The sequence below is a fragment of the Pseudorasbora parva genome, chromosome 23, assembly GCF_024679245.1.
Source record: "Pseudorasbora parva isolate DD20220531a chromosome 23, ASM2467924v1, whole genome shotgun sequence".
NCBI classification, from domain to species: Eukaryota; Metazoa; Chordata; class Actinopteri; order Cypriniformes; family Gobionidae; genus Pseudorasbora; species Pseudorasbora parva.
The window spans coordinates 155,652-181,057 of NC_090194.1; the positions used below are offsets into that span (position 1 = coordinate 155,652).

The following is a 25,406-nucleotide window of genomic DNA, read 5'->3' on the forward strand; positions in this document are numbered from 1 at the left end:
ATGACCATAGACATACATATCTGTGAGCATGACCATAGACATACATATCTGTGAGCATGACCATAGACATACATATCTGTGAGCATGACCATAGACATACATATCTGCATATCTGTGAGCATGACCATAGACATACATATCTGTGTGCATGACCATAGACATACATATCTGTGTGCAAGACCACAGACATACATATCTGCATATCTGTGTGCATGACCATAGACATACATATCTGTGAGCATGACCACAGACATACATATCTGTGAGCATGACCATAGATGTACATATCTGCATATCTGTGTGCATGACCATAGATGTACATATCTGCATATCTGTGAGCATGACCATAGACATACATATCTGTGAGCATGACCACAGACATACATATCTGTGAGCATGACCATAGATGTACATATCTGCATATCTGTGAGCATGACCATAGATGTACATATCTGCATATCTGTGAGCATGACCATAGACATACATATCTGTGAGCATGACCATAGACATACATATCTGCATATCTGTGAGCATGACCATAGACATACATATCTGCATATCTGTGAGCATGACCACAGACATACATATCTGTGTGCATGACCACAGACATACATATCTGTGTGCATGACCATAGACATACATATCTGTGTGCATGACCATAGACATACATATCTGCATATCTGTGTGCATGACCATAGACATACATATCTGTGAGCATGACCACAGACATACATATCTGTGAGCATGACCATAGATGTACATATCTGCATATCTGTGTGCATGACCATAGACATACATATCTGCATATCTGTGAGCATGACCATAGACATACATATCTGCATATCTGTGAGCATGACCACAGACATACATATCTGTGTGCATGACCACAGACATACATATCTGTGTGCATGACCATAGACATACATATCTGTGTGCATGACCATAGACATACATATCTGTGAGCATGACCATAGACATACATCTGTGTGCATGACACTGTGGCTGCGCAGAGGCGGCGCATATTAATCCCCTTGATGTTTCCTCCAGCGCGGAAGTGGCAGCGCTGAGATCACTACACGGAAGGGTTCGCTCTGTAAATGTTTCTCCTGGAAGAGTGTGTTGTAAATGATGCCCATTTTGTGAATATTTCTCCTGTAAGAGTGTGTTGTAAATGATGCCCATTTTGTGAATATTTCTCCTGTAAGAGTGTGTTGTAAATGATGCCCATTCTGCGGCCTGAACATGCTCGACACTCTGAGGAGCTGGAAGCAGACGTGCTGTCGTTCGGAGCTGAGCTGCGGGACGGTGTGTGTGTTCGTGCTGGCGTGTGTGTGTAGCGTTATAGCCCATCAGATCCCGGGACTACCGGGTCTCCGTCTGGACTCCGCCGCGGTCACCGGCGGACACGGTAAGAGTTACCGATAAGCTCCGTCCTTCCGTGATAACATTACTGGCGGACTCGTGTTGTAGACTTGTGTTATTGACATCCCATCTCTATAATGAATATATTAATCACATTATGAACTTTAAACACTTCAGAATGAGAGTTTTGTGTTTTTCGTCCTTCGCTGTTACCTCTGTGCTGTGCTCGTGTACTTTAGAACATTTGAATATAGCTTCTCTTCAGGAAAATGACCACATTTTTTGAATGAGAACGGCCTACCCACTAACCCTTGTTCTATACCGACACATATTATTGGCTAGTCCTCCGATATGTCCCTGCTTTGGGCTTTGGGTTTCGGGAAGCCTCGACCAATGGCGTGAGTTTGGGGGCGGGACTAGCGGAATAGGGGGCGTGTTTGGAAACAAGTCACCTCTCAGTTGTGCTGCATAAGTCCTTTACAGCAACTCTAAAACTGTTGCAAGTCTAAATAGAGATAATACTACTAGAGGATAGAGAAATATAGAGAATAGAGATATATGGAGTTAATAGTACAACAAAATAGAGATATATAGAGTTAATAGTACAACACAATATAGATATTTAGAGAAAATAGAGTTATAGAGAGAGAATAGAGTTATAGAGAGAGAATAGAGTTATAGAGAGAGAATAGAGATATAGAGAGAGAATAGAGATATATAGAGAGAATAGAGATATAGAGAGAGAATAGAGATATAGAGAGAGAATAGAGATATATAGAGAGAATAGAGATATAGAGAGAGAATAGAGATATAGAGAGAGAATAGAGATATAGAGAGAGAATAGAGATATATAGAGAGAGAATAGAGATATATAGAGAGAATAGAGATATAGAGAGAATAGAGATATAGAGAGAGAATAGAGATATAGAGAGAGAATAGAGATATAGAGAGAGAATAGAGATATAGAGAGAGAATAGAGATATAGAGAGAGAATAGAGATATATAGAGAGAATAGAGATATAGAGAGAATAGAGATATAGAGAGAGAATAGAGATATAGAGAGAGAATAGAGATATAGAGATAGAATAGAGTTATAGAGAGAGAATAGAGATATATAGAGAGAATAGAGATATAGAGAGAATAGAGATATAGAGAGAGAATAGAGATATATAGAGAGAATAGAGATATATAGAGAGAATAGAGATATAGAGAGAGAATAGAGATATAGAGAGAGAATAGAGATATATAGAGAGAATAGAGATATAGAGAGAATAGAGATATAGAGAGAGAATAGAGATATAGAGAGAGAATAGAGATATAGAGAGAGAATAGAGATATAGAGAGAGAATAGAGTTATAGAGAGAGAATAGAGATATAGAGAGAGAATAGAGATATAGAGAGAGAATAGAGATATAGAGAGAGAATAGAGTTATAGAGAGAGAATAGAGATATAGAGAGAGAATAGAGATATAGAGAGAGAATAGAGTTATAGAGAGAGAATAGAGATATAGAGAGAGAATAGAGATATAGAGAGAGAATAGAGATATAGAGAGAGAATAGAGTTATAGAGAGAGAATAGAGTTATAGAGAGAGAATAGAGTTATAGAGAGAGAATAGAGATATAGAGAGAGAATAGAGATATAGAGAGAATAGAGATATAGAGAGAGAATAGAGATATAGAGAGAGAATAGAGATAGAGAGAGAGAATAGAGTTATAGAGAGAGAATAGAGATATATAGAGAGAATAGAGATAGAGAGAGAATAGAGATATAGAGAGAGAATAGAGATAGAGAGAGAATAGAGTTATAGAGAGAGAATAGAGATATATAGAGAGAATAGAGATATAGAGAGAATAGAGATATAGAGAGAGAATAGAGTTATAGAGAGAGAATAGAGTTATAGAGAGAGAATAGAGATATAGAGAGAGAATAGAGATATAGAGAGAGAATAGAGATATATAGAGAGAATAGAGATATATAGAGAGAATAGAGATATAGAGAGAGAATAGAGATATATAGAGAGAATAGAGATATAGAGAGAGAATAGAGATATAGAGAGAGAATAGAGATATAGAGAGAATAGAGATATATAGAGAGAATAGAGATATAGAGAGAGAATAGAGATATAGAGAGAGAATAGAGATATAGAGAGAGAATAGAGATATAGAGAGAGAATAGAGATATATAGAGAGAATAGAGATATATAGAGAGAATAGAGATATATAGAGAGAATAGAGATATAGAGAGAGAATAGAGATATAGAGAGAATAGAGATATAGAGAGAGAATAGAGATATAGAGAGAGAATAGAGATATAGAGAGAATAGAGATATAGAGAGAGAATAGAGATATAGAGAGAGAATAGAGTTATAGAGAGAGAATAGAGATATAGAGAGAGAATAGAGATATAGAGAGAGAATAGAGATATATAGAGAGAATAGAGATATAGAGAGAGAATAGAGATATAGAGAGAGAATAGAGATATATAGAGAGAATAGAGATATAGAGAGAGAATAGAGATATAGAGAGAGAATAGAGATATAGAGAGAGAATAGAGATATATAGAGAGAATAGAGATATAGAGAGAGAATAGAGATATAGAGAGAGAATAGAGATATAGAGAGAGAATAGAGATATAGAGAGAGAATAGAGATATAGAGAGAATAGAGATATAGAGAGAGAATAGAGATATAGAGAGAGAATAGAGATATATAGAGAGAATAGAGATATATAGAGAGAATAGAGATATAGAGAGAGAATAGAGATATAGAGAGAGAATAGAGATATAGAGAGAGAATAGAGATATAGAGAGAGAATAGAGATATAGAGAGAATAGAGATATAGAGAGAGAATAGAGATATAGAGAGAGAATAGAGATATAGAGAGAGAATAGAGATATAGAGAGAGAATAGAGATATAGAGAGAGAATAGAGATATATAGAGAGAATAGAGATATAGAGAGAGAATAGAGATATAGAGAGAGAATAGAGATATATAGAGAGAATAGAGATATAGAGAGAGAATAGAGATATAGAGAGAGAATAGAGATTTAGAGAGAATAGAGATATATAGAGAGAATAGAGATATAGAGAGAGAATAGAGATATAGAGAGAGAATAGAGATATAGAGAGAGAATAGAGATATAGAGAGAATAGAGATATAGAGAGAGAATAGAGATATAGAGAGAGAATAGAGATATAGAGAGAATAGAGATATATAGAGAGAATAGAGATATAGAGAGAGAATAGAGATATATAGAGAGAATAGAGATATAGAGAGAGAATAGAGATATAGAGAGAGAATAGAGATAGAGAGAATAGAGATATATAGAGAGAATAGAGATATAGAGAGAGAATAGAGATATAGAGAGAGAATAGAGATATAGAGAGAGAATAGAGATATAGAGAGAATAGAGATATATAGAGAGAATAGAGATATAGAGAGAGAATAGAGATATATAGAGAGAATAGAGATATAGAGAGAGAATAGAGATATAGAGAGAGAATAGAGATATAGAGAGAATAGAGATATATAGAGAGAATAGAGATATAGAGAGAGAATAGAGATATATAGAGAGAATAGAGATATAGAGAGAGAATAGAGATATAGAGAGAGAATAGAGATATAGAGAGAGAATAGAGATATATAGAGAGAATAGAGATATAGAGAGAGAATAGAGATATATAGAGAGAATAGAGATATAGAGAGAGAATAGAGTTATAGAGAGAGAATAGAGATATAGAGAGAGAATAGAGATATATAGAGAGAATAGAGATATAGAGAGAATAGAGATATAGAGAGAGAATAGAGATATAGAGAGAGAATAGAGATATAGAGAGAGAATAGAGTTATAGAGAGAGAATAGAGATATATAGAGAGAATAGAGATATAGAGAGAGAATAGAGATATAGAGAGAGAATAGAGATATAGAGAGAGAATAGAGATATAGAGAGAGAATAGAGTTATAGAGAGAGAATAGAGATATAGAGAGAGAATAGAGATATAGAGAGAGAATAGAGATATAGAGAGAGAATAGAGATATAGAGAGAGAATAGAGTTATAGAGAGAATAGAGATATAGAGAGAGAATAGAGATATAGAGAGAGAATAGAGATATAGAGAGAGAATAGAGATATATAGAGAGAATAGAGTTATAGAGAGAGAATAGAGAGATATATAGAGAGAATAGAGTTATAGAGAGAGAATAGAGATATAGAGAGAGAATAGAGTTATAGAGAGAGAATAGAGTTATAGAGAGAGAATAGAGTTATATAGAGAGAATAGAGATATAGAGAGAGAATAGAGTTATAGAGAGAGAATAGAGATATATAGAGAGAATAGAGATATAGAGAGAATAGAGATATAGAGAGAGAATAGAGATATAGAGAGAGAATAGAGATATATAGAGAGAATAGAGATATAGAGAGAATAGAGATATAGAGAGAGAATAGAGATATAGAGAGAGAATAGAGATATAGAGAGAGAATAGAGATATAGAGAGAGAATAGAGTTATAGAGAGAGAATAGAGATATAGAGAGAGAATAGAGTTATAGAGAGAGAATAGAGATATAGAGAGAGAATAGAGTTATAGAGAGAGAATAGAGATATATAGAGAGAATAGAGATATAGAGAGAATAGAGATATAGAGAGAGAATAGAGATATAGAGAGAGAATAGAGATATAGAGAGAGAATAGAGATATAGAGAGAATAGAGATATAGAGAGAATAGAGATATAGAGAGAATAGAGATATATAGAGAGAATAGAGATATAGAGAGAGAATAGAGATATAGAGAGAGAATAGAGATATAGAGAGAGAATAGAGATATAGAGAGAGAATAGAGTTATAGAGAGAGAATAGAGTTATAGAGAGAGAATAGAGTTATATAGAGAGAATAGAGATATAGAGAGAGAATAGAGATATATAGAGAGAATAGAGATATAGAGAGAGAATAGAGATATAGAGAGAGAATAGAGATATATAGAGAGAATAGAGTTATAGAGAGAGAATAGAGATATATAGAGAGAATAGAGTTATAGAGAGAGAATAGAGATATAGAGAGAGAATAGAGTTATAGAGAGAGAATAGAGTTATAGAGAGAGAATAGAGTTATATAGAGAGAATAGAGATATAGAGAGAGAATAGAGTTATAGAGAGAGAATAGAGATATATAGAGAGAATAGAGATATAGAGAGAATAGAGATATAGAGAGAGAATAGAGATATAGAGAGAGAATAGAGATATAGAGAGAGAATAGAGATATAGAGAGAATAGAGATATAGAGAGAATAGAGATATATAGAGAGAATAGAGTTATAGAGAGAGAATAGAGATATAGAGAGAGAATAGAGTTATAGAGAGAGAATAGAGTTATAGAGAGAGAATAGAGTTATATAGAGAGAATAGAGATATAGAGAGAGAATAGAGTTATAGAGAGAGAATAGAGATATATAGAGAGAATAGAGATATAGAGAGAATAGAGATATAGAGAGAGAATAGAGATATAGAGAGAGAATAGAGATATATAGAGAGAATAGAGATATAGAGAGAATAGAGATATAGAGAGAATAGAGATAGAGAGAGAATAGAGATATAGAGAGAGAATAGAGATATAGAGAGAGAATAGAGATATAGAGAGAGAATAGAGTTATAGAGAGAGAATAGAGTTATAGAGAGAGAATAGAGTTATATAGAGAGAATAGAGATATAGAGAGAGAATAGAGTTATAGAGAGAGAATAGAGATATATAGAGAGAATAGAGATATATAGAGAGAATAGAGATATAGTGATTTAATAGTACAAGAACTAAAAGTCGAACCCGAGGACAGGAACAGCGTTTCGTGTTATTTTCGGTAATCACAGCGTGGCCTTAATGCAGCGTAAAATCCTGTTGAATATCTGTAGTGGAATTGATATTTTAATAAGGTGTAACCCGTTAAACAGTTTAAACAGATGCTGTGAGCTAGAATTGGGAATTAATGGCGTGTGCTTTGTTGAGCGTTATTTAGAAGAAGAATTCTGGGTGAAAAACGACATCAGTGATTCTGCAATCAATCTCACGACAAAAGAACCGGCCAATTCCCATGATGCACCGCCAATGACATAATCAAGCCATGCTCACAAACTACATATATATGCATATTTTGGAATAAACATTAAATATACTTTCTATATACATAATTAACATTTTAAATTGCTAATGTTATATTTGTCCAACGTTGGGATGCTCGTGTTTAAAATGGTCCTGAAGGAGCTCCTGATCCGACTCTGGTGTTCCTGAAGACGGGATTGGCTGGTCAGGCCTGTGTGATAAGGGTTAGAGCACAGACATAATATACGTAGACGCCCCATAGACTGACGCTGCCTATTGGAGCGGACGTATCACCGCGGCGCCATTTTGGATAGGTGCACCGCCCCCCGCATTTATTTCTACTGAGGAAGATGCAATGATCATAACTCCCGGAGGTTTTACCGGATTTTCACACGGTTTGGTTTGTTACAAACTGCAGAGACTTAGTTATGATATAGGACCAGCAGTCACACACTGAAAAATTCTGCTTTCATGTAGAAAGACTTTGTATTACGAGCTTTAACTAAGACATATGGTAGACTATGACATATTGATAAATGTATAAATTAATGAATTTTATATTTTAATAAAGAAACAAGTTTGATTTTTCACTTAGATTTATTTCTCTCACACACTCACACACATACACACACACGCACACACACACACACACACACACACACACACACACACACACACACACACACACACACACACACCTTCTGTAACACATACAAGCTCCCATATATACTGTACCAGCTCAGAATTATTATTTTTTTAAAGGCCTAAAGTAAACGTTATAACTCCAGGTCATCCCAGCATCTTCCATTACCCTGTCAGGCTACCCTGCACCCCGGACTGGGGAGCTGAAATCCTTTGAAAAGGTTTTGCACAGCTTCCTGCGTATGCTTGCACTCTGTAACTCCAGGGTAGTTAATTTTGCGATGTGTTGCAGCCTTACTTTGTGAAATAGGCCTACAGACACCACAAATGACACAAGCATGAAATGATAATGATGTATAAATTGTAAAATCCCATGCGATCTGGTATCAATATTGCGTTATTGCAACCGTAAGATGCACAAAATACAGGCATAATTGCCCGCTCTCCATTGACTCTGAATGCTAGCGTTGAGTGGAGAGACCCAACCAATATGGCGGCGACGCTGGATCACGCTCCAGCACATCATGGGGCGTCTACGTATATGATGTCTATGGGTTAGAGTTCAGAACCTGTGCTCTGTGGGCGGAGCCTTTCAAAATATGTTTCTATTTCATCCATGGGCGTCGGAAAAATTGTGTGTGTGTGTGTGTGTGTGTGGGACGAGACCCACCCACTTTTTATGACCAATGATGTTGGACTCTAGCCTGACAAGCCAGACCCACATCAAGATGTTTGGTCTGGAAACTCTCCATTGACGGCTCAATCCGAGGGGCGGATAAACGGCTGTCTTTCAAACTCCCTCTGCACGCGATAGGATAGCGCTACACCAACCAGAGCAACGAAGGTGAAGCAGAGCTGACAGATTAAACATTCGCCGTATCCGGTCGGCTAAACTCCAAACACATCTTCCCTTCTTCAGAATGACTTCAGTGCCGTTCTTTGTTCTTTTCTCAGAGAAAAGCTTAACTCCAAGTCTTCCAGATTCGTGGCCAAAGCTGATTCAAAAGACCACCGCCGTTCGCCAGTTTCTGTGTTTACTAGAAGCACACAAACGCAACCCGGCCGTCGTCATTATGGCCCCGCCCGCCGACTCTATACACGATGTGATTGGCCCGGCAAGAGTTAGGGGAATGCAGCTCAGAAGGGTATTGAGAGTTCCTAGACGACACTCGCGGGCAGATTAAATTTGCTGCCGCTAGGGTGCGTCTAGATTTCTAGGCTAGTTGGACTCAATTTTATCGTCTCTAATTCAGCACATGTCTGTTTAACTACCTCTAACTGAGAAACACTTATTATTAAACACATGTTAGATGCTTTATTTCCACTTTTCTAATATTTTCTCCATTTTTATTAAAAATGAATGCCTTTCTGATCTGATATGTGATGGGAAAAGGGAGTAGAGCGAGTGTGGCAAAAGGCGGATTCGAACCTCTGATCGATTTGCGTCAGCTTGATGCCGCGCTTCTCTTACCCCTACACTATAGCCACGGGTAATAACTCACTGATTTATGTAAATGTGTCGGGCCTAATCAATCATTTAGTAAACGGCGGTATATTTGTATTTAATATAAATGGCATCTAATGTTACTCTAGTAAAAAAAATTCTGAGAGAGAGGACCAACCCACTTTTTATTTGCTTCCGATGCCCATGATTTAATCCATTATGTAAATCCATTTCCTACATTAGGTAGCCTCATATATATATATATATATATATATATATATATATATATATATATATATATATATATAATGCATCTGCCGTACTCTCACATGTCCACTGCTCCGTGTCTTCAGTCCACAGACTCCTGACGTTCGTGCTCTTCCACCAGAATGTGCTGGACTTGGCCCTGAGTGCGCTTCTGATGGCCTTTCCCTGCGGAGGGCTGGAGCGAGGGATCGGATCTGTCCGCTTTCTGCACCGCTCGCTGGTGCTGTCCTCTATTACCGGACTCGCTCATGTGCTAATGGAGTCGCTGCTGCTCTCCCCGGCCAATAGGAGCTCAGTAAACGGGCTCGTCCCATTGGCTCTCGCTGTCCTGGGAATGATGACCATCAGCTCTGGCATGCAGAAGGCCTATATAATGGGCGTCAGTGTGCCCACTGCATCCCTACCCTGGATCATTCTGGCCATCATAACTCTAACCTTTCCTAACACTGTCTTCATGTGTAACGTCCTGGCCATCCTCACCGGCATCTTATGTATCCTTAATCCTAAACACTTATAACCCTTAAAGGGATAGTTCAGCCAATAATGAGCCTGATGTTGATCTGCTGACCCCCAGGGCATCCACATGTAGGTGTGTTTGTTTCTTCAGGAGAACACAAATGAAGATTTTAACTCAACCGTTGCTGTGTGTCGGTCATATAATGATGTGAATGGGGAACAATTCTATGAGAGCAAAACAAACATGCTTAGACAACACACACACACACACACACACACACACACACACACACACACACACACACACACACACACACACAGAGCCCTGTGGCTCATGACCACACACTGATGACAACACACACACAGAGCCCTGTGGCTCATGACCACACACTGATGTCTGAAGACACTATCCCTTTAAAGGGTTAGTTCACCCAAAAATGAAAATTCTGTCATAATTTACTCACCCTCATGATGTGCCAAACTTGTATGAGTTTCTTTCTTCTGCTGAACACAAAAGAAGATATTTGGAAGAATGTTTGTAACCAAGCAGAGAGCAACCATTGACTACCATAGTAGGTAAAAAAAAAAAAAAAAAAAATACTATGGTAGTCAATGGTTGCTCTCTGCTTGGTTACAAACATCCTAAGGTGTAGTTCAGTCAGTGTGGAGTTGTCTGTTCCTGACCCCAGTGCTTTCAGATGGGAAGGGATGGTTCTCGTTGCTGGAGATGTCCGAATCTAGAGCTTCCGTTTTGGAGAAGAAGTTCCCTCTGCGTTTGCTGAAGCAGATTCCCGGAGTCCAGTTCATCCCAGCATCGGCCCACGAGCGCCAGAAGCCACTGGACTTCACGTGAGTCATCAATAAGCCTTTAGTATAACAATTAACAAATCCACTTAAACACTAGTCCTTAAACTCAGTTTGAGCAAATCTAATGTCATTAAATATCTTAAAAGCTCTTACCAAAGCCACGATGTGAATAAAGACTTTTATCTGGCTTGGAGTGCAAGAAATGCCTTGGATAATTTTTCTAAAAATATGGGGATAACATAAGTCTTAATTATCATTTTACAAGGTCTTAACGGTGTCATGAACTGACTTTTTAAAAATGTTTATACTGCGACACTTGAGACTTGGAAGTAAATGCCCATGGCTAGGATTGGGTAAGATTTTAATATTTAATGAGCTTCAGCTCCTGTCAGCTACTGAATTAGATGAGTTGGTGGACGGGGCTACTGAATTAGATGAGTTGGTGGACGGGGCTACTGAATTAGATGAGTTGGTGGACGGGGCTACTGAATTAGATGAGTTGGTGGACGGGGCTACTGAATTAGATGAGTCGGTGGACGGGGCTACTGAATTAGATGAGTCGGTGGACGGGGCTACTGAATTAGATGAGTTGGTGGACGGGGCTACTGAATTAGATGAGTTGGTGGACGGGGCTACTGAATTAGATGAGTTGGTGGACGGGGCTACTGAATTAGATGGGTCGGTGGACGGGGCTACTGAATTAGATGAGTCGGTGGACGGGGCTACTGAATTAGATGAGTCGGTGGACGGGGCTACTGAATTAGATGAGTCGGTGGACGGGGCTACTGAATTAGATGGGTCGGTGGACGGGGCTACTGAATTAGATGAGTCGGTGGGCAGGGCTACTGAATTAGATGAGTCGGTGGGCAGGGCTACTGAATTAGATGAGTCGGTGGGCAGGGCTACTGAATTAGATGAGTCGGTGGGCAGGGCTACTGAATTAGATGAGTCGGTGGACGGGGCTACTGAATTAGATGAGTTGGTGGACGGGGCTACTGAATTAGATGGGTCGGTGGACGGGGCTACTGAATTAGATGAGTCGGTGGGCAGGGCTACTGAATTAGATGAGTCGGTGGGCAGGGCTACTGAATTAGATGAGTCGGTGGACGGGGCTACTGAATTAGATGAGTCGGTGGACGGGGCTACTGAATTAGATGAGTCGGTGGGCGGGGCTACTGAATTAGATGAGTCGGTGGACGGGGCTACTGAATTAGATGAGTCGGTGGACGGGGCTACTGAATTAGATGAGTCGGTGGGCAGGGCTACTGAATTAGATGAGTCGGTGGACGGGGCTACTGAATTAGATGAGTCGGTGGACGGGGCTACTGAATTAGATGAGTCGGTGGACGGGGCTACTGAATTAGATGAGTCGGTGGGCAGGGCTACTGAATTAGATGAGTTGGTGGACGGGGCTACTGAATTAGATGAGTCGGTGGCAGGGCTATGTGGGTGTGGGATACACACACTGAGACACAGACACACAGTAATGGCATATCTGTAATGTGTGTAATTGCAGAGATGCTCCACCAGGCTCGTACCCGGTCCAGGCCTACACCCCGGTAATGGCTGCCAATGGTCAAGCTGGACGTCTGAGCAACACATTCGACGGTTGGCCCGTCTCGCTGTATCCTCAACAGCCATTCACACTGCCTTCAACTCACACTGGAGTCAGCACAGGTCATGGACACGGACATGGACACAATCATGGACATGGACACGATCATGGACACGGACATGGACACGATCATGGACATGGACACGATCACGGACACGATCATGGACATGGACACGGACATGATCACAGTCACAGTCCTTCCCATGGGCACAGCATCAGGCCGTGGATCCAAGTTTCTCCGTACGCTCAGCACCAGTTCCGGCCGCTGTTTCCCATGACACAGTTCTTCAGTGAACTGCCTCAGCCAGGAGTTCCTCCTCTGGTCTCAGAGTCTGGCCTTCCCACAGTTCCTCCTCTGGTCTCAGAGTCTGGCCTTCCCACAGTTCCCCCGCCGGTCTGAGTCTGGCCTTCCCACAGTTCCTCCTCTGGTCTCAGAGTCTGGCCTTCCCACAGTTCCTCCGCCGGTCTGAGTCTGGCCTTCCCACAGTTCCTCCTCTGGTCTCAGAGTCTGGCCTTCCCACAGTTCCCCCGCCAGTCTTAGAGTCTGGCCTTCTCACAGTTCCTCCTCTGGTCTCAGAGTCTGGCCTTCCCACAGTTCCTCCTCTGGTCTGAGTCTGGCCTTCCCACAGTTCCCCCGCCAGTCTTAGAGTCTGTCCTTCTCACAGTTCCTCCTCCGGTCTCAGAGTATGGAGAGTCTGGCCTTCTCACAGTTCCTCCTCCGGTCTCAGAGTCTGGAGAGTCTGGCCTTCCCACAGTTCCTCCTCCAGTCTCAGAGTCTGGAGAGTCTGGCCTTCTCACAGTTCCCCCGCCAGTCTTAGAGTCTGTCCTTCTCACAGTTCCTCCTCCGGTCTCAGAGTATGGAGAGTCTGGCCTTCTCACAGTTCCTCCTCCGGTCTCAGAGTCTGGAGAGTCTGGCCTTCCCACAGTTCCTCCTCCAGTCTCAGAGTCTGGAGAGTCTGGCCTTCTCACAGTTCCTCCTCCAGTCTCAGAGTCTGGAGAGTCTGGCCTTCCTACAGTTCCGCCTCCGGTCTCAGAGTCTGGCCTTCTCACAGTTCCTCCTCCGGTCTCAGAGTCTGGAGAGTCTGGCCTTCTTACAGTTCCTCCTCCAGTCTCAAAGTCTGGAGAGTCTGGCCTTCCCACAGTTCCTCCTCCAGTCTCAAAGTCTGGAGAGTCTGGCCTTCCCACAGTTCCTCCTCCGGTCTCAGAGTCTGGAGAGTCTGGCCTTCCCACAGTTCCTCCTCCGGTCTCAGAGTCTGGAGAGTCTGGCCTTCCCACAGTTCCTCCTTCAGTCTCAGAGTCTGGCCTTCCCACAGTTCCTCCTTCAGTCTCAGAGTCTGGAGTGTCTGGCCTTCCCACAGTTCCTCCTGGAGCGTCTCTGGCTCTCTCACCCTAGGTTTTTGATGCCTTATCTGCGGGGGTTTTTCTTCCGTCGATACCTCGTCTTTCTAATGGACCTGGGTGATATCAAACTTTTTTTGATTTATTATACAGTTGCCATTTTGATACAGAACATTTACATCTTTTTGGATCTTAAATATGAAAAGTAAAACCTTGATTATTGATTTTGATATAAATTGTATGTGTTTTGAATAAATTCTTTTTTATATTACAGGGATTGCATTTATTGTGCATGTCCAGATAAATAAATTAAGGCCAGCCTGTGTTTTTGCATATTATTTAATATTCAGTTCAGTCAAGTTGAGTTGAGTTGAGTTGCATAAAACATATGTGATCTCACAAAGACAAGTTTAATTAAGCTTTAAAATTAAACTTAAGCTTGTCATTTTAAAAACCTTTGGCTGACCAGGCGATAGACTGAGGGGTCAATTCTATAATCATTAGAAATCAGTGGTAAACCGATAAAGGAAAATATAAAAAATGAGAGTGTATTTTCTGTTAGGAAAATAAATATTTAATATATTCCTCCAGATGTGACCATTAAAACATAACGAGTCTGTTTAAAGCGGTTCAAGGACATTAAACCGGACCGTAACCCAATGAAGGAGGTCATGTGACTGCATAATTACTCACTCATTATTTCTATCTAACTGCATAAAAGAGTTCAGATGAGTGGCAGAACAAGAAATAATAATGAATAACCATCATAAATATCACAAAAGCATGACTGACCTGAAATTATATCACAAATATAAAGTTTTACAGTACGTTACACACTGATGTGTCTTCACAGACCGCATGACCTAACACATGAGCATGCTTTATAAGGCCTCACTCAAAAAAAGCAAAGGAATATTTTGCGTTCCTTGACCTACACTTGCGCATCAATACAGTTCAGTCAAACCAGTTTCCTCTTACAGTCGCTGGACATCATAAACTCAGATGATGGAAGAATGTTGAACTTCTGTGAGACTTCTGATCTCGACCATGTTAGTTCATCAAAACAATTATATATCCCAGACACCCTTACAGGCGAATGTGTTCAGGAGAACAGATAGTGTGAGGTAAAGTGGCAGCTCAGCTCCAGACGTCCTGAGAGTAGCGGCCTTTGGTCATCAGTCTCTTGAAGTAATCCACAGCCTGAGTGTGTGTCAGGCCGCCCATCTCCTCAGCGATCTCATGGAAGGCCGCATGCACGTCCCGAGCCATGTGCCGAGCATCTCTGCAGAGAGAACAAGGCCATTATTTACCACTGTAATGCAATCATATCATTATATGGAAGCGCTATAATTCCTTCAAGCTGATTATTGTCCCATCCCGGCAGTTGTGTAGTACAGACTGTGTTCATGGGAATGTTATGGATCATGTGGTAGCTCTGGCTCTTACCCACAGACATAGATATGGGCATTACTGGAGTGGATGAGCTTCCACAGATGCTCCTTGTCTTTCTTCAGAAGATGCTGCACATAGATCTGCAAACACACACAGATAACGGCTCAGTTTCCGATTGCGCTGATCTACGGTCAGACGCAGACTTGTCATGAGCAGGAAGAAGACAAATATGAAGTGCACCTTTAAATTGGGATACAAATAAATAAAGAGAACAGCTTCCATTTAAAAGGCATTTCCTATTTTACAGAACGCTAAGATCTTAAACTCTTTAGCTCGGCCTGCATTAGATCATAAACAGTATTCTGTGAAATATTATTCAAGCCTTGATATTAACTTTGTTACTTGGTAGCGCTGATACTTCAAAAAGTTAGGAGCATCAGCAGAAATGTAGGAATGAGTGTCCGATCTGTAATCCCACAGCCTCCGAATCCTGTGTGGCTGCTTCTGTTCCAGACATTCTGTCTCTCTGAGAATCATCTGAAGTTATTAAATATAACGTGGTGCATTTATAAACTAAATCTTGATTTTAAACCCTAACTATGGGACATCTTTGTGAACTCAGAGCCTGTGGGTTTGAGTCCCAAGTGGGACAATTTTTTCCCCTAACCCTGACCCAGAGCCTGGGGGTTCAAGTCCCGAGTGACACAACTTTAACCCTAACCCAGAGCCTGTGGGTTCGAGTCCTGAGTGACACAACTTTAACCCTAACCCAGAGCCTGTGGGTTCGAATCCTGAGTGACACAACTTTAACCCTAACCCAGAGCCTGTGGGTTCGAGTCCTGAGTGACACAACTTTAACCCTAACCCTGACCCAAAGCCTGTGGGTTCAAGTCCCGAGTGACACAACTTTAACCCTAACCCAGAGCCTGTGGGTTCGAGTCCTGAGTGACACAACTTTAACCCTAACCCAGAGCCTGTGGGTTCGAGTCCTGAGTGACACAACTTTAACCCTAACCCAGAGCCTGTGGGTTCAAGTCCCGAGTGACACAACTTTAACCCTAACCCAGAGCCTGTGGGTTCGAGTCCTGAGTGACACAACTTTAACCCTAACCCAGAGCCTGTGGGTTCGAGTCCTGAGTGACACAACTTTAACCCTAACCCAGAGCCTGTGGGTTCGAGTCCAGTGTTGGACAACTTTAACCTTAACCTGTTAAGCTGATTTCTAAATTTTGAAAAAATCCTAAGAAATGTATACTCAGACTAAAACAAATACAGTTTGTGAATCCTTTGCACTAAAAGCATAATTATGGTCTCATTTGAAAGCAGACACCTGGCAGTTTACTGTAAAGTCAAAATGATAATATTTTTTATAATAAAAAAAAAGCTATAATAAGCTTCAAAGTTTTGTAAAGTTATTAGAAATGTATTTGTATGATATATCTTTATGAAAATAAAATTGAAGTGGGCCTTGGAGAAATCTAGAAATGCACTACAGCTAAAGCCACAAGTCTGACCATGTTATATTTCAGATCTGAAGATGATCAGTCTAAAACTCTGCATTTTATTAAACGTTTTACAAGATCGTTTCATGTGATTTTATTTTGAGATATCGCTGAAATATCAACTGATGTTTATTGCCACATCTTCTCAGCTTTCAGTCGCTGTATTGCCTCTATTGTTTAGAGGTGCAAACTGCCCCATTCAGTTTGTCTCCCCGGCACACATTCACACTTCTGCGGACTGGTTATGGCTCCAATTATTATTCTTTTGTCTGCATTATAATTACTAACGATTCTCTATTCAAACTGTTCTATTCAAACCTCATTTCTAAATCAAACCGCTCACTTTACCCTCACTGAGACTCTATTGAATGCATTTCGTCCAAATAAGCATTTCAGTAGTTTTACATTTAGAAAATGTTCATAAAAATAAAGTATTTACTCAGTGGCAGGTGCATCTAGGGCAAGCTAGCATGTTAGCTTAGCACACCAGCAAAACAACAATTTATACGATTAAAATCATGTTTTATTCAAAACTTGCTTCATATCACTTTATATTTTATATGTAGAGTGTTTTATATAACAATATGTGATCTCATATAGCTTCGGGTCAAAAAATCTGACAGAAAATATACAATGCTAAAAGCTATGTGGAATAGCATTGCATTATAAATATCATCTATTATGAAACCACCCAACATGGCATAAAGAACACAGACCAACCATATATTGCCGCGATTGTGTGTCTATTGTCTTAAAACGTGTTTATCTGCATAAAATAGCGATCTGACGATCCCAGGGAGCTGTGTGGATATGTCCATATGTCAGATACTTCCTGAATGTCACATGGTGTGTCTGTTCTTCATGTGTTCCATAAGGGAGTGAATTTTCAGTAGTACAGCTTTCCAGCGCCCTCCGGCTGCCAGAATGAATTGAAAACACAGCATATCACAGCCTACTGCTCTCATAATCACACATCCGCGGATTTTGGATAAAGATTGAATAAATAATACTTCTCTGTATAGAAATTTGACTCAAACGTGTGAGAATCTATCAATATTTCTCCACATCTGCACACTTTTGAAGTAAAAGCCCTGAGGGAAGTTGTTTTGTCGAGTGTCTTCATGACGACCAAGGAGGATTTTTTTATGAATGGGAGCAAATGACGCGCATATTACAATCAAAAGGTAGCGACGCCCAAGATCATATTCATAACTCCTGGAACATATTAACACATTACGGTCACTATAAGACTTTAAGAATAATACAGAGGTAAAAAAATTAAACTTTAGTCTTAGATCTTTTTAATGATGTATAGTTTGTCAAGGTAATTACTTACATCTGATAGTAATTTTGAGCTAATTTAAACAAAGAGACCTTCAGTGCGTCCTCGTCCTCGTGACGGTTATCAGGTTAACCCTGACCCAAAGCCTGTGAATTCAAGTACTAGTGGGACAACTTTAACCCTAACGCTGACCCAGAGACTGTGGGTTTGAGTCTCAAGTGGGACAACTTTAACCTAAACCCTGACCCAGAGCCTGTGGGTTCGAGTCCCCAGTGGGACAACTTTAACCCTAACCCTGAGCCTGAGCCTGTAGGTTCGATTCCAGAGTGGGACGACTTTAACCCTAACCCTGAGCCTGTAGTTTCGAGTCCAGAGTGGGACAACTTTAACCCTAACCCTGACCCAGAGCTTGTGGGATCAAGTCCTGAGTGGGACAACTTTAACCTAAACCCTGACCCAGAGCCTGTGGGTTCGAGTCCCCAGTGGGACAACTTTAACCCTAGCCCTGAGCCTGAGCCTGTAGGTATGAGTCCAGAGTGGGACAACTTTAACCCTAACCCTGAGCCTGTAGGTTCGAGTCCAGAGTGGGACAACTTTAACCCTAACCCTGACCCAGAGCTTGTGGGATCAAGTCCCGAGTGGGACAACTTTAACCCTAACCCTGACCCAGAGCCTGTGGTTTAAGTCCCGAGTGGGACAACTTTAACCCTAACCCTGACCCAGAGCCTGTGGATTCGAGTCCTGAGTGGGACAACTTTAACCCTAACCCTGACCCAGAGACTATGGATTTGAGTCCCTAGTGAGACAACTTTAACCCTAACCCTAACCCAGAGCCTGTGGGTTGGAGTCCCGAGTGGGACAACTTTAACCCTAACCCTGAGCCTGTGGGTTCGAGTCATGAGTGGGACAACTTTAACCCTAACCCTGACCCAGAGCCTGTGGGTTTGAGTCCCGAGTGGGACAACTTTAACCCTAACCCTGACCCTGAGCCTGTAGGTTCGAGTCCAGAGTGGGACAACTTTAACCCTAACCCTGACCCAGAGCCTGTGGGTTTGAGTCCCGAGTCGGACAACTTTAACCCTAACCCTGACCCAGAGCCTGTTGGTTCGAGTCCCGAGTGGAACAACTTTAACCTAACCCTGACCCAGAGCCTGGTGGTCTGAGTCCCGAGTGGGACAACTTTAACCCTAACCCTGACCCAGAGCCTGTGGTTTAAGTCCCGAGTGGGACAACTTTAACCCTAACCCTGACCCAGAGCCTGTTGGTTCGAGTCCCGAGTGGAACAACTTTAACCTAACCCTGACCCAGAGCCTGTGGATTCGAGTCCTGAGTGGGACAACTTTAACCCTAACCCTGACCCAGAGACTGTGGGTTTGAGTCCCTAGTGAGACAACTTTAACCCTAACCCTAACCCAGAGCCTGTGGGTTGGAGTCCCGAGTGGGACAACTTTAACCCTGAGCCTGAGCCTGTGGGTTCGAGTCATGAGTGGGACAACTTTAACCCTAACCCTGACCCAGAGCCTGTAGGTTCGAGTCCAGAGTGGGACAACTTTAACCCTAACCCTGACCCAGAGCCTGTGGGCTCAAGTCCCAAGTGGGACAACTTTAACCCTAACCCTGACCCAGAGCCTGGTGGTCTGAGTCCCGAGGGGGACAACTTTAACCCTAACCCTGACCCAGAGACTGTGGGTTTGAGTCTCTAGTGAGACAACTTTAACCCTAACCCAGAGCCTGTGGGTTTGAGTCCCCAGTGAGACAACTTTAACCCTAACCCTGACCCAGAGCCTGTGGGTTCGAGTCCCCAGTGAGACAACTTCAACCCTAACCCTGACCCAGAGCCTGTGGGTTTGAGTCCCGAGTGGGACAACTTTAACCCTAACCCTGACCCAGAGCCTGTGGGTTTGGGTCCCGAGTGGGACAACTTCAACCCTAACCCTGACCCAGAGCCTGTGGGTTTGAGTCCCGAGTGGGACAACTTTAACCCTAACCCTGATCCAGAGCCTGTGGGTTCGAGTCCTGAGTCTCAGGTCCACCCCATGATGATAAAGGCAAGCGTTGTGCTAATCTTTCTTCCTTTCTCTCGGGTTACAATGTGTTTTGTTGATTCTCATCTGAAGCGTTCTGCAGAAAGCAAACACATCTCCTCGGCTCTGGGCAGGAAAGGGTTCCTTTAGGACAGTCTTTAGTACAGGCTTGGCCCTGATAATCACTGCATGCATGTGCATATACATTTTTTTTTTCTTGACAAAATATTATAGAATTTAAATTTCAGCGATATGTGGCTTTTGTGGCAGCCATAACATGGCAATAACGAATTGTTCAGTGCAGGGTTTTATCACAACACACCCATACGTCACTTACCTTGTGCTCCTGGTCTCTGGAAAAGGCAACGTTGAGCTGTGTCAGCACACCCGCCCTCTCAAAATCCTCCAGTTCCTGCTGATACAGGAAATCCTCATTCCTATGGCGACAGCCGAAGTAAAGTATGGTCTCTCCAACATCCTTCCCTGCAACGGAGAGCAGAAGTTGAGAGAGAACCCTTAGCTTTCTGAGCATTAATCAATCATGCCCTTATGGCAGTATCTTCATTACCTAGAGATGGAATTATACAAACAAACAGTATTTAAAAAATATCTAACAGAGCCTAAATTGATTAATTTTTACAACATTAAAGTGCTTATTTTTTCAATAACAAATGTCAATCTTCATCTTTATAACGAAGTGTCACATTAAAACTGTGCTTTGTGTGGTGGTGACAGGATCAAGCAATGCTCCTACATATAGAAATATATGGTTAGCACTTTAATTTATTCTTTATTTCATAAACTTATCAACTAATTATGCTAACTTAAAGCAGCACTAGATAACTTTTCAACCTTCATAATATATTTTTTAAGACTCTTGTGATGATAAATCGACTTACAATAGGTTGAATGACACGTCTGCCATAGCCTGATGGGGTCTGTATCGTTTTTAATCGTACTTTTAAACTTCGGGTTTCGGGTAGTAACCCGAGAAAAAGAAAAGAACTACAAAATTCGACTGCTTTACGGCATATACGTCACTTCCACCAACACACACACTTCCTTACATTCGGACGTGCGAGCCCAACTTTGTTCGTCGGATAATATAGTCATGTCCGAAGCAGCAGAGACAAATAAGAAAGAAAAGGTTTTGTTGGAGGAAAGCAATAAGAGGAAACGAAAAAATGATGGGATTAAAGGCAGGACAAGGATCAAAATGTGACCAGCGTTTCCTCGTCGGCGGCGTGAGCTGAAGGAGGCGTGCCCGACCGATGCTGTCCTGCTTGTTACAGTGAGCTACCACTCAAACATTGAACTGAAGTATCATATAGATTCTGTAAAACGGTAACCAATAGACTACTATAATGACGCTGGCTTGTAAACGTGAGCATCGTGATTATTTGGCGTTTGAAAAAAATAAAACCCATGAAATTATATTCATATGACATGCTGAAACATATGCCACTGACTGTAACGTTACCTGGCATGAAGACATTTCACACGCGACGCCAGAAGAACTCCTCTTGCAGTTTTCAGGGGAACTGTTAGTGCTGCACCGACCCGCGGGACGCTTTTATGAAGTTATTTGGCCCGCACCGCACCACTGTATATATTTTTACAACACGCCGCGCACCCGCGACCATTAAATAGACATACGGGGTCCGCGGGTTATGAGACGAACCGCGCATCACTAGTTCAGGGCTATCAGGGTTGTCATGTCAACAAATGCACGCGCGATGGCATCCCCTGTTGTAGGAGGACAGCTCTTACGACAGTAGTTGAGGACATTATTTTTTCCAAACTGTAGGGGGACCCCGAGAGCAAAAGTAGCCAAGTGGGGCTTTAACTCATTTAATGTAGAAGAGCTGAATATACTAATTACTCATTAAACAATGCCCACTAAATAAAAGTAAATGTATTGATTAGATAAGATCTTTCCAGGGGACTAATTGCACATTTATATTGGGCTTCTTTTATTTAGGATGCTTAAATATATACACTGGATCGAGCGCATAAAGCAACACTGGAATAGCTCATTATTAAACGAACCCTTCCTGGGTCAGTGTCGCTGCAGAGTTGAAGCTGATGAAGCCAACTCTCCACGGCCCACCGCTTACACCGATCAGAGAATGGGTGTTTTACATTTAAATTTTATTTGCTTAAAAGTAGACATTTCAAGCTTTCTAAGGCCTAGATATATCTCTCCTGTCTGTGAGGCAAGCCTCGGTTCGGTTCAGGGACACCGAGACGACAGAAAGCATGTCCTGTTTTCTTTTCTTCATTTTACAAAAGCACAATGTTATTGTGAGTTTACATCAATAAAAGACCCTTTACAGTTTCAAATGCTCGCTATACTTCCACTAACCCTTAGATATGCACCTAATAATAGTGCACATTTATCCAGGTTAGAGCTAGCGGCCATGCAAGATGACAATCCTCCTCATGTTTAACAAATCAAATCATGCATTCTGTGCAAGGCGGTAAAAGCATGTCTGGAGTACACACCTTGACCCTTCTGCCATGCTCTCTCCTGGATGAACCCCATGAAGGGGGCGATGCCAGTTCCAGGCCCAATCATGATTACAGGATTACTGGCTTTGAACGGCAGCCGAAACTGGGATCTCCTAACATACATGGGAACGGTGGGCTTGTGGCCATTATCGCTCACATCTTTGTTCTTGAGCCAGTTGGTCGCCACACCTTTAAAGACTCTTCCTGTCTTGGTGGTGTACTCGATCACAACAGCACAGATGTGGAGAGAGTTTGGATGGACCTGAAAGGAGAACCAACAAAGTTAGTGTCAACCTCAAAGTTTCCGATTTAAGGTGTAATATGAAAATCAGTGTATTTGACCTTGCTGGAGGAGGCGATGGAGTAATATCGAGCCTGGAGCCGAGGCAGCAGCTCACACAGGTGATCTATAGGAGGGTTCAGGGAAGGCAGATCCTCAAGGATAGCCAGTATGTTCCTCTCCGAATCCACAACCCAACTCTGGTACAGAGCCTAGAAGGAACAATCAGATGGTAAAAAATACTCACGAGGGTTAAACCCTGGTTATCATGGCTTTAAACCCCACTTTTACCCAGGGAACCTTTACAGTGAAATGATGTGGTGTTAGCAACAGACATCCTCAAGTTCCTGTGATCAGTCAGTCACAGAAACATGGCACATTCTATGAACAGTTTCAGCGTTTGAGGGGAAAAGGTACAGTATAATATGAAGATGCGCAACTATAGAGCTTTTATAACAGGTCATGTGCTGCATTCATTAAAAAAATTATACTGACAACACAAATATGTAAATAAGAGTGATAACCCAGGGGTTAGGGATATGCAGTGTGAAACAGCAGCTTATGAATATTAATTGTTAACCCCGGCTAAATTATGAGGAGTGTAAAATGGGAAACAAGATAACCCAGGATTCTTTTTACCCATGGTTAGGACCCGAGGTTAGGGATGACCCTAAGGTTAGGATTGACCCTAAGGTTAGGATTGACCCAAGGTTAGGAATGACCCGAGGTTAGGGATGACCCTAAGGTTAGGAATGACCCGAGGTTAGGGATGACCCTAAGGTTAGGATTGACCCGAGGTTAGGGATGACCCTATGGTTAGGATTGACCCGAGGTTTGGGATGACCCTAAGGTTAGGATTGACCCGAGGTTAGGGATGACCCTAAGGTTAGGAATGACCCGAAGGTTAGGAATGACCCTAAGGTTAGGATTGACCCAAGGTTTGGGATGACCCTAAGGTTAGGAATGACCCGAAGGTTAGGATTGACCCGAGGTTAGGAATGACCCTAAGGTTAGGATTGACCCGAGGTTTGGGATGACCCTAAGGTTAGGATTGACCCGAGGTTTGGGATGACCCTAAGGTTAGGAATGACCTTAAGGTTAGGATTGACCCGAGGTTAGGGATGACCCTAAGGTTAGGATTGACCCGAGATTAGGGATGACCCTAAGGTTAGGATTGACCCGAGGTTAGGATTGACCCGAGGTTAGGGATGACCCTAAGGTTAGGATTGACCCGAGGTTAGGGATGACCCTAAGGTTAGGATTGACCCGAGGTTAAGGATGACCCTAAGGTTAGGATTGACCCGAGGTTAGGGATGACCCTAAGGTTAGGATTGACCCGAGGTTAGGGATGACCCTATGGTTAGGATTGACCCGAGGTTTGGGATGACCCTAAGGTTAGGATTGACCCGAGGTTAGGGATGACCCTAAGGTTAGGAATGACCCGAAGGTTAGGAATGACCCTAAGGTTAGGATTGACCCGAGGTTTGGGATGACCCTAAGGTTAGGATTGACCCGAGGTTAGGGATGACCCTAAGGTTAGGAATGACCCGAAGGTTAGGAATGACCCTAAGGTTAGGATTGACCCGAGGTTTGGGATGACCCTAAGGTTAGGATTGACCCGAGGTTTGGGATGACCCTAAGGTTAGGAATGACCCAAAGGTTAGGAATGACCCTAAGGTTAGGATTGACCCGAGGTTAGGGATGACCCTATGGTTAGGATTGACCCGAGGTTTGGGATGACCCTAAGGTTAGGATTGACCCGAGGTTAGGGATGACCCTAAGGTTAGGATTGACCCGAGGTTAGGGATGACCCTAAGGTTAGGATTGACCCGAGGTTAGGGATGACCCTAAGGTTAGGATTGACCCGAGGTTAGGATTGACCCGAGGTTAGGGATGACCCTAAGGTTAGGATTGACCCGAGGTTAGGGATGACCCTAAGGTTAGGATTGACCCGAGGTTAAGGATGACCCTAAGGTTAGGATTGACCCGAGGTTAGGGATGACCCTAAGGTTAGGATTGACCCGAGGTTAGGGATGACCCTAAGGTTAGGATTGACCCGAGGTTAGGGATGACAATCAATCAATCAATCAACTTTATTTATATAGCGCTTTTACAATCACGATTGTGTCAAAGCAGCTTCACAGTGTCAAACAGGATAATATTGCGACAAAATTAGATTTGGCTGTACAGTCGTTCTGGAGTAAACAGTGATGTTATCAGCTTATTTTAATTTATCATATAGCGACAATGTTGGCAGATCAGTATTATAGTTTATAGAATTAAATAAGACCTAATTCATATATTTTATTTGTATAATAAGTTGAATAACTTTAATCATATTTTTAGTGTCCCCAACTGAGCAAGCCAAGCCAAAGGCGACAGTGGCAAGGAACCAA

General features: G+C 41.8%; 2 protein-coding genes across 4 annotated transcripts in view; one reads left to right on the forward strand and one right to left on the reverse strand.

Moving 5' to 3' along the window:
• The first annotated feature begins 1,046 nt into the window (after positions 1-1,046).
• Positions 1,047-14,290, forward strand: rhbdd2 (rhomboid domain containing 2). 3 transcript variants are annotated; one of them, XM_067432985.1, is made up of 6 exons: positions 1,047-1,100; positions 1,147-1,408; positions 9,890-10,294; positions 10,958-11,108; positions 12,583-12,744; positions 12,829-14,290. In XM_067432985.1, exons 2-6 carry the CDS (start codon positions 1,243-1,245, stop codon positions 13,079-13,081), a joined length of 1,137 nt encoding a protein of 378 aa, XP_067289086.1. In that variant the 5' UTR covers positions 1,047-1,100; positions 1,147-1,242; the 3' UTR covers positions 13,082-14,290. The 3 variants fall into 3 exon arrangements, with proteins under 3 accessions (XP_067289086.1, XP_067289084.1, XP_067289085.1); XM_067432983.1 differs by having other exon boundaries at positions 12,583-14,290; XM_067432984.1 differs by lacking the exon at positions 1,047-1,100 and having other exon boundaries at positions 1,121-1,408; positions 12,583-14,290.
• Positions 14,291-14,342: 52 nt separating this feature from the next.
• The window catches only part of pora (P450 (cytochrome) oxidoreductase a), a 29,217-nt gene continuing 18,153 nt past the window's right edge, over positions 14,343-25,406 (reverse strand). The window contains 5 exon segments of the mRNA XM_067432986.1: positions 14,343-15,301; positions 15,466-15,551; positions 20,557-20,702; positions 22,725-22,992; positions 23,073-23,222. Coding sequence (XP_067289087.1) covers positions 15,157-15,301; positions 15,466-15,551; positions 20,557-20,702; positions 22,725-22,992; positions 23,073-23,222 — 795 coding nt within the window. The 3' untranslated portion in view covers positions 14,343-15,156.

Bases quoted from the DNA above. Each gene is read 5' to 3' on its own strand.
- rhbdd2 (XM_067432983.1), top strand. From the start codon at position 1,243: ATGCTCGACACTCTGAGGAGCTGGAAGCAGACGTGCTGTCGTTCGGAG. The intron at 1,409-9,889 runs GTAAGAGTTACC...CCGTGTCTTCAG, and splicing joins CGCGGTCACCGGCGGACACG to TCCACAGACTCCTGACGTTC. The intron at 11,109-12,582 runs GTGAGTCATCAA...GTGTAATTGCAG, and splicing joins CAGAAGCCACTGGACTTCAC to AGATGCTCCACCAGGCTCGT.